Source organism: Sprattus sprattus (assembly GCF_963457725.1).
Source record: "Sprattus sprattus genome assembly, chromosome: 21".
Taxonomy (NCBI): Eukaryota; Metazoa; Chordata; class Actinopteri; order Clupeiformes; family Clupeidae; genus Sprattus; species Sprattus sprattus.
This window is the reverse complement of record NC_137919.1, coordinates 3,179,470-3,189,469: the sequence shown is the minus strand read 5'-3', so window position 1 is coordinate 3,189,469 and position 10,000 is coordinate 3,179,470. Positions and strand designations below refer to the sequence as shown.

At 43.1% G+C, this 10,000-nt stretch overlaps 1 protein-coding gene across 2 annotated transcripts in view; it reads left to right on the top strand.

Moving 5' to 3' along the window:
• The window catches only part of elavl2 (ELAV like neuron-specific RNA binding protein 2), a gene marked incomplete at its 3' end in the record, with an annotated part of 25,356 nt that extends 20,012 nt beyond the window's left edge, over positions 1-5,344 (top strand). The window contains exons 5-7 of one of the 2 annotated variants that reach the window (XM_080859880.1): positions 405-630; positions 1,642-1,680; positions 5,014-5,344. In XM_080859880.1, coding sequence (XP_080716006.1) covers positions 405-630; positions 1,642-1,680; positions 5,014-5,344 — 596 coding nt within the window. The remainder of the gene's footprint in view (positions 1-404; positions 631-1,641; positions 1,681-5,013) is intronic. The other variant, XM_080859881.1, reaches the window with a different exon arrangement.
• Between the last annotated feature and the right edge of the window lie 4,656 nt (positions 5,345-10,000).

The following is a 10,000-nucleotide window of genomic DNA, read 5'->3' as shown; positions in this document are numbered from 1 at the left end:
TGGCACTTCCTGTGTCAGATTCACAAAAGGCCTCCCCCTCCCCAACACACTTAGGTTTTGTTTTGTCTTTCCCACAGTAGATAGGGGGCGGGGATATTGAAAACCGCATACCTTGTGTTTCATGTAGTGTACTCCAGCTTTGATGGTGTGTGTGTACCCTCTTCCAGCATTGTCAGCTGGTTTGCGGGGGTGTGTGTGTGTGTGTGTGTGTGTGTGTGTGTGTGTGTGTGTGTGTACATATCACACACCAGTAACCAGTAAGACCCCATCTGTCCCTGACTTGACGTGTGTGTGTGTGTGTGTGCACACAATCTTCTCTCCTGTTGCACAGGTGTGTCCAGGGGGGTGGGCTTCATATCTGTCCCTGACTTAACGTGTGTGTGTGTGTTTGTGTGTGCACACAGGTGTGTCCAGGGGGGTGGGCTTCATCCGCTTCGACCGCCGGGTGGAGGCGGAGGAGGCCATCAAGGGCCTGAATGGGCAGAAGCCTCCGGGAGCCTCGGAGCCAATCACAGTGAAGTTTGCCAACAACCCCAGCCAGAAGACCAGCCAGGCGCTGCTCTCCCAGCTCTACCAGTCGCCCAATCGAAGGTACCCAGGACCCCTGGCACAACAAGCGCAGCGCTTCAGGTAAACGGCCACGCCCAACCCAAATTTAAATTTATTTTTAATTTTATTGTATTATTATAGTTAATTTCTATTATGTAGGCACTCTGAGATTCTTTGGAATGAAAAGTGCGTTAAAAATAAAATGAAATATTATTATTATTATTATCAACACTAATTACTTTCAACATTATTATATTACTACTATTACATAACTGTAATCATTCAATTAATATCCAGTATTCAATATCTATCTTATAAATGTATAGATATAATGTGATTCAATGTAACAGATTCATTTATAGTGATATTAATTGAAATATTGTCGTATTGTCCTTTTTTTAATTAGAAAGTGAGGTACAAATGCATGCAATAGTTATTGTGTTTCATCTCCAACTGCTTCGGGTGTTACTGGCAGACTAAAAGGATATGAGCAGTGTGCCCTGTCACACTCAGGAACCCCTTAAGAAAGGGCGCAGGCCAATGAGAGTACAGCAAGCTTAAGTAGTTAAAGCTGTCCGATGAAGACCATGTTAACATCAGCCGCCAGCGCCATCAGATCACATTACAATTGGCCCAGAACGAGTTGGTGTTGTGTGAGCAGCGTTGATCACGGCTTCTCAGGTGGAGCTGAGGGGTTAAAATGGCGCCGAAGATGACTCGCCTGCTTTCATTTTTCACCTTCATCCCCGCTTGTGCTGCTGGTGTCTCGTCACATCATGTTTTGCTCCACCTGTAAATGAAGCACGCTAAAAATAGTTTGTGGGTTTTTTTTTTTGAGCTGGTTTGCTTGGGTAGGCTTGTAGGTGACAAGCCGTGGTTTGAAATATAACTCGATGATTCATTTTCTGCTTATTCTTTGCCTTGTTGTTTAACCTTAGTGATGCTTTTTGACAACAAGACAAAGGTGATTTAGAACTGTACCGAAATGGCCAAGGAGGCTAGACTTTGTAGACATTCCTGTATTTTTCTATTTGAGCCGTTTAACTCAAGTTTCAGTAAGTTATCAGGCTAATGCATTGAATCTCATTTTAGGTTGGACAATCTGCTAAACATGGCCTATGGAGTGAAAAGGTAATTTGATTTTTCTGTGAATGTTGTGTGTACCTCGAGCTTGCACTTTTTATTTATTTATCTGTGTGTTTATTTACTTCAAACCTCACAAAGCCATCCCACCTCATTCAGCTTGAGTCAGAATCAGAATGATGCTAAGAGTTCCGCTTCTAGAACAGACGTGTAGCCACTACCTGCTCTGCTCTGCTCTCAGACCTCAGAGCTCAAATATTATATTTGATTTCTCTTTCATTCTCTCTCACTCTCTCTCTCTCTCTCTCTCTCTCTCTCTCTCTCTCTCTCTCTCTCTCTCTCTCTCTCTCTCTCTCTCTCTCTCTCTCTCTCTCTCTCTCTCTCTCTCTCTCTCCCTCCCTCCCCCTTCAACCGCTCTCAAGCTTGTGTGAGAGTGTATCTAGGTCTAGGTGGGTAGAAGGTTTATGACTGCCGTGTGTGTGTGTGTGTGTGTGTGTGTGTGTGTGTGATGTTTAAGCCTGTGCTCAAGCAGGCAGTGAGGGTGATTCAGTGTGGCAGTGCAAAGGCTAGTGACGGGTCACATGGTTGCTGCGCTCTGCTCACCTGCTCCCTGGCCACATTAGGCCCCCTGGCACATCCACCACCCCCTCAGGCACACACACACACACACACACACTCGTGCAACTCAACCACAACCCCCTTCCCCCTGACATACACACACACACACACACACACACACACACACACACACACACAGAGGACTCACAAAACACACACAACCCCCATACCCTCAAGCCTGGCACACTAGACGTACCACTCGCGCACAGTACACACCACTCACGCAACACACAGAGACAACTCGCATTTAACCCCACGATGCCTCCAGCCGGTCTCACAACACACACACACACACACACACACACACACAATGTGCACACCACTCTCTCAACCACTACACACAGGATACATCCACTTAAACACCACATACACCAACATGCATATTCCTCTTGCACGCTCTGATTGCCCTGGATTTGGAAGGTTTTTATTTTTATTTCAGCTGGGTGTGCAGGCTTTGGTCAAGTGAGTCTGAAATGTGCTGCTGTTTCCTTGGTTGACCATCCACCACACATCCCCCTACACACACACACACACACACACACACACACACACACACACACACACACACACACACACACACACACTCTCTCCCCCTCCCATGGCAGGGGCTAGAGGCGAGCAAGCACCTCCGCTTCACGGAGGACTGATGTCCACACACACACTCACACGGTCACATACCCGCCCACAAGCTCACCCCCCACCCCCTTCAGATGCCTGCTCCTAAGATCACATCATAGGTGTGTCGACTGCTGATTCTAAATCTGAAATAATGAGTTAAATTGTTATATGGGATGTCACAGTTAAGATAATCTCATTTTGGTACAGACTGCACACACACACACACACACACACAGACACACACACACACACACACACACACACACACACACACACACACACACACCCTTGTATGTGCACATTTGATCATACGTGTATACCCCCTACACACACTCAGACATGCATGCACACAGGCACTGTCTGGGCTCTTGGCCTGCTGAAGCCTCTACACACACACACACACGCACACACACCTGTCAGGTCGCATGTGCTCAGGGGTGGCAACTGGAGCATCTAATCTCACGTGAAGCTGCTGAAATAATTCATGCACTCCTGGATAATGTGCCTCGCCACCTCTGCCTGTCCATTAGTTTCTTTCTGTCTTTTTCAAAAAACATTTTGCATTTGACTTGTGTTGGCACAGTTGACAGTTTTTTGTTGTTGTTGCTGTTTGTTTTTTTAAACCGTTACGGTACACGGCCCAAATGTTTCCTTTTGCGTTGGCTTTGCTCCACGGTTTTCACACTGAAAAACGACGTTCCCTTTTTCCCTGCTTCCCTTTATTTCATGGAAGGCTTGAGCGTACAGAAAGTCTGCTTTCTAGTCATTTCCTCTCCTCAGAGGGCTGCTCATTCTGGCTATTATAGAAGAGCTTTTTGATGTGTGTGTGTGTGGAGATGAGGGTTTAATGGAAAGCTCTTCATTTGGTTTTTACCGCATGATTGTGCTGACTGAGTAGATCACTTTGACCTTAGTGCTGTTGGGACTCCTACTTTTGTGTGTGTGAGACAGAGGTGTGTGTGTGTGTGTGTGTGTGTCAGAGAGTGTGTGTGAGACAGACTTTGTGTGAGGGTGTGTGTGAGAGACTTTGTGTGTGTGTGAGAGATAGAGACTTTGTGTGTGTGTGTGTGAGAGAGAGAGAGACTGTGTGTGTGTGTGAGAGAGAGACTGTGTGTGTGTGTGTGTGAGAGGAAGGGAGAGGAAGAGCAGGGCAGAGACTGAAATTAGTGACGGACTTCATCTTGTGTGTTCTGGTCAGCGAAGCTGATGGATACAAAACAAAAAAAACACACACATTCATAAAGGTTAATACTTCACTGATCCAGCTTGAAAGCTCTTTGCATAAACATTTACATATAAGTTTGTAATCTGTTTACTTACCTTCAGCCCTGATCCCCAGATTACTTTGGGTGGTACTACTGACTCTGGGAGGTAGAGCTTGGCATCTGGGAATTGGGAGTTTCACTTTCAGTATTGTTCTCCAGTTCTGTATAGAGCTGCCACTCAGTAAATTAGGATGTGCAGGATCACAACCTCTGCAGCAGGTTTACCACAGCACCACTTATATTCCATTTCAGTAAATGGTGAGATCATAATGCTGTGTCTGTTTCCAGCTAACTGCTGTTTATTTCCCGTTCTTACAATCTGGTTTAGAGCTGCCGTTCGGTTAATTAGGCCTTGCAGCAGGTGACATGAGCAGAGATTACTATAAAAACCAGCCTCTGCACACAAACACACACACGCACACACGCACGCACGCACGCACGCACCAGCCTCTGTCGCATGTTACATGTGAGGGCTAGCTCTGATGGATGGGTTGCACTAATGCGTACACACACACACACACACTGGTCTATGTGTTATGGGATTGTAATGCACAGCAGCCATTCCTCATCACGACCACCATTCCTGTGCTCTACACTGAGGCCCCATTGCTTTCTGTGCTACGCCTATAAGCAGCCTGGAGTCCTTTTCCCCAAAAGAGTTGTTGTACAACCATCGTGTAGAGATAGTTTAAAATGAGAGTATGATGGTTGTCCAATGACTGTTTTGGGAAACACACCCCCTGTGCTGATGAGAGCAGTGTCAGCTACCCATGGGACCCATAGTGTATATTTTCTGTGTGCTGTTTGTTGGCTGGTGATTTTTGTATGGTGCCCTGTTCTCAACACCACCCCGTCCCTGCCATGTGTTCCTGTCTTGCAGTCGATTCTCACCCATGGCTATCGAGGGCGTGTCCAGCCTGGCTGGCATCAACCTCCCTGGGCACGCGGGCACGGGCTGGTGCATCTTCGTCTACAACCTGGCGCCGGATGCGGACGAGAGCATCCTGTGGCAGATGTTCGGGCCGTTCGGTGCGGTCACCAACGTCAAGGTGATCCGCGACTTCAGTACCAACAAATGCAAAGGCTTCGGCTTCGTCACTATGACCAACTACGACGAGGCGGCCATGGCGATCGCCAGTCTGAATGGGTACCGCCTGGGCGACCGGGTCTTGCAGGTCTCCTTCAAGACTAACAAATCGCACAAGGCTTAAGAGTTTGTCTCGCTATCGTTTCTTAAGAAAACTCCCCAAGCCCCCCCATCCCCGTGGCATGGGCTGGGCCTGGGAACAGGAAACGGTGTGGTATCCTTTCTACGTTAGTATATAAAAGAAAAGATAAAAAAGAGACAAAATGACATTTGTAAATCAGTGTTACAAACCGATCCAATATTCAGCGTCCAGCAATGTGGTGTTTTTTTGTTTGTTTTGAGATGGTTTTCAGTGTTTTTTTTTGTTCGTTTCCCCTTCATTGCCTAACTTCAGAACGTCAAAAAGAAACTTGTGATTTTCGTTGAGTAGACGTGCAAATCTTTAATTCTGTTGCCATGTCTTTAGAAGCACTGTCTAAAAAGTAACAGTGGGGTGTTTTTTTTTTATTCTCTGTTGCCTTTTTTTACGTTCTGCGTTGCCTTAGTATAAAATAAGTATTTATTTGCCTGCATTGTTTTTATTTGAGTTTTTCTTGTATTATTGTTTGGCTGCGTAATGTTGCTTAATGTTAAATGAATGGAAAGAAAATGTTAACAAAAAAAAAAAACTCTTAAAGCAGTACCTTGCCAAAGAGCTAAGAACCTCTTTGATGTGGGTTTAAGAGCATCTATTTTTATAAACAGAAACATTTGGAGAAACTTTTTACAGGACCTGGAACAAATATTTTGACTTGGATACTTTGAAAATATCTTCATATGACACCTCGTGAGCTTTTGATCTTTACCAGAGAGTTTGCAGAGGTTCAAGTTTCTGGAAAGATTTATGATGTAAAAGATACCTTTTGAGATCTTTGTATTAATATCTTTAGATTCTAGAATCAATGGCAGTGTTTCATTTATTTAAAAAAAAAAAAAAAAAAATCGTCTGTGGGTTGCCTAATCATTCTGGTTGTTATATGACTAGCAACTCGCGCTCAGATTAGATTTTTTTTTTTTCTCTGAAACACAGAAGGTAAAATACAAAGGTTTATTCCACTTAAAAAAAAAAAAAAAGGAAAAAAAAACATGCATGCAAAATTCTCTCCTTGGAATTCTTTCAAAAGGTTTGGAGTGGGCAGGGCTTTAACAAATCAGATCTTCCCTCAGCACTCCCTTCAGGCAAAAGCTCATGGTGTTTTTGGTGGTGTATTAATCGTCAAAGATGTTTTGACTTAAATATATATATATTAAAAAATTTAAAAAGCGAGAGAGAATAGTAAAATCAAGGGATTGACATGCTTTGGAAAAGGCTAAAATTAAGGTTAGCCAACGGAAGCAGCAGCTTCAAGAATATAAAAAAACAACTCAAATTTCGTTTGAATGGAGCTCTGTGGGGGAGAAGCTGCTCCTGCCAGCAGAGTTATGTACATAGGTACTTTTTCATGTTGATTTGGTTCTTTTGTTTGTTTCTTTATTTCTTTGGACTTGCGAAGTGCTTTTTATTTCCTTTTTATAAGAGTATAAGTATGGTATACTTTAAAAAAATTACAAAAAAAAGACTTGATTTATTTTGTTTTCATATGGACTAGCATTAAGTGTATCAGATTTGTTGGTTGTTTAGTCTGTAGATAGTCTTGCTTATGCTATTGAAAAAAAAGAATTCTAGGCTTTTAAGTTGGTCTGAGTTGACTTGATATTTTTGTTATTTGTTTTTCTTTTTTTTTTCTATCTATATAAATATACATCATAAATATATATTTATGTGGTAAAGATTGAATATAAGCCACAGTTTTTGAACTACTTGATTACTTTTTGTTTCCGTATTCATGTATACATAATGCATATAACCTGTTTTAAAAAGAAAAAATCGTTAAAAAGGTGTATATTGCTTAATTTACAACAGGGGAGTTTTGACGAGGCAGTTCTGCGGCCGTAGTGACTATAAAAAAAGGATTACGATTTTTAAAGAGGGAGAAAAAAAAGATCCTGAACGCCTTTCCTCTCTTTCACACTCATGCAAAGAAAGGTATGGTGAGCCTTAGATGCACTAATGACTGTACTTGCATCCAGCTTTGTATTTATAACTGATTAATATTCATGCTTCCCCTTATTACAGCAGTGTGCTATGCATTATATATTTATCTTTGCGACTGCAACTTTTGTTTACATGTTTCTTTTTTGTTTGTTTGTTTTTTAGTTTTTTTTTTTTATACCAAGTTTGTTTTATTCTTGGTTAATTATTGGAAGTGTAGAGGTTTAGCTTGAGTCTAAATGAGCTGTGAGAACTGCTGCTGTGGGGCTTGGTCGCTTCTTGTTCATGCCTGTCCGACCCACACACACACACACACACACACACACACAGACACACACAGACACACACACACAGACACACACAGACACACACACACACACACACACACACACACAGACACACAGACACACACTCAGTCCTTTAGCTTTTGTCCCCCCCCCCCTTTACCCCTCTACTATATTCTTTCCTGAGAGGGGAAAGGGGGGGGGGGGCAAAAGCTGGAGTGGATGGTGGCCAGGGAGGAGGGGGAACATGGACCGGAGGTTGGCAGTCCCATCGAGTCTCAATTCTATTGTTTTTGTGGGGATTTATTTATTTGAAGTTGTACAGTATGACTTGATTTCACAGCTGTTTTTTTTGTTTAGTTTTTTTTTGGAATATAGAGTCTATCTTTTGTTGAGTATTTAAAAGATTTAAAACGGATGTACATGTTCTTTTCTTTGTGTTTGAAATACTTTGTATTTTTTCATGTTCAGTACATCAATAAATAAGTTGAAGGCAAATGATGCCTATTGTGCTTGGTCTTTGCTTTGTCTTTTTAAGTTTGTCGGCAGATGACCTTTTAGGCTTGTCCATTAATAACACAGATGACCTTTGCTAGTATTGTCTTGGATGTAGTTAAGCAGTAACATTGGTAGCTCTTGTCAGTCAGTTATAAAATACCAATTTAATACAAAGGTTGTCATAAAGGCACTTCTCAGAGAACCAGATCCTACACGGACAAAGCAGGAACCCTTTGGTAACCATGGCAAACAGACTTCAGTGGACAGACCAGACACCTACTGAGGGGGGGGGGGGCCCCCGCCACCTCCACCTCCGCCTAGCCGGTGCTAACAGGTATGTGTGCTTTACTTTACCACAGCACCCTATATATTCCATTTCAGTAAATGGTGAGATTATTACGCTGTGTCTAAACAACTAACTGCTGTTTATTTGCTGTTCTTAAGCCATCGTCACACACTGACGATGGCTTAAGGCCGAAACGCGTCTGTGCAAAATAAACTGGTCTTAATATTATTGAGAAAAGCTTGAGAGTGCGATTTTATTCTACTCATAGTTAACATTCTTTTACTCGCATCCGAAAACGCATTTATATTTTTTTGAAGTAGAGCGCGCCTATCCCTACTAATATTTGCCGTTATCATCTGGTTTAGAGAGGTGCAATCTAGCACTCCTGGAATTTCATTGCATGTTCAACCCTCTCTGTTCTGTAGCAGTTGGCAAATATCACAACGAGTGCTACTTTAAAATGAACACTGATGAAAACCATTAAACGGGCGAGCAAATAGACCTTTTAAAAGAGTGCTTTACGTTGTGCCTTGACACTCGCATTACGTTACGCGAGCAAGATTATAAAGGCTGAATCTCTCTGATGGGCTTCCGTGCAGAGACTAGCAAAAATAACTTCAATGGCAGATGGTTCCTCCTGAATCGATGCATCGCAGCCATCCTGAAAGCCTTGTGGTTTCAGGGCCAGGATGGCATTAATGGACCGGGCCCCGGCTCGGCGCTTTGTAGCTCTCTCCCCTGCCGACTCCTCTGTAATTGTTGCAGATTTTAGGCGCCAGCTCCGCCGTGTGTGTGTGTGTGGGTGAACACAAAAGACGAGGGGGAGGAGAACGTCTCCAGGAAGTACCCAATCGAGAGTATTGATTCCCTGGGCCGGGTTGTTCTCCACTTAGAGCCGGCTGCCTCCCTGAGATGAAACACTTCAAAAGCCCGAGTAGCTCTGAGGCGTTCAGCGCTCTGTTAGCATTAGCGCTGTGACTTTTTGTTGACTTTGCACAGCGTTGTTAGCACGCTAACAGATGCTGCCTCGGCCTGGTTTGTTCAGGGCTTATTTTTCTCCTCTTTTTTTTTTTCCTTTCTTTTTTTCCCCAAACAGGCATTTAAAGTCTTAGTGATATAGGAAGCATGGTTGTGTAATGAGGCCTGTATTAAGACCACTGAGAGTTCCAGAGTCCTCTGAATTAGTGTGTGCTGTAGGCAATGTACCGCAAATACTATTCTTAACCATTTCTCAAGCCTCAAAGGAATGAGCCCATCAGGCTCTTAATTTCATGTTTTGAAATCATTTAAGTAAAGGACGCCTTTGCAAGATGTTTTCCTATGACTTTGTCTGACATGACTGTCAACTATAAACAACAATGAAAACATTGCTCCTTGATGCAGTATTTAAGAACCTGTGTTTTTGTAAAATTACGTTTTGTGTTGGAGAACATTACCAACGCTAAGTGTGTGTGTGTACAGGTTTGTGTGCATATGGTTGAGTGTGTTTGTGTGCATGTGTTTGAGTGTGTTTGTGTACATGTGTTTGAGTGTCCTAAAAACCAGTGGACATAGTGATCCATAGACATTAAGAAAACAAGAGTGTGTGTGTGTGTGTGTGTCCTGTAGCCCTGCTGTGTTAATGGCCATGAGATTGAGTAA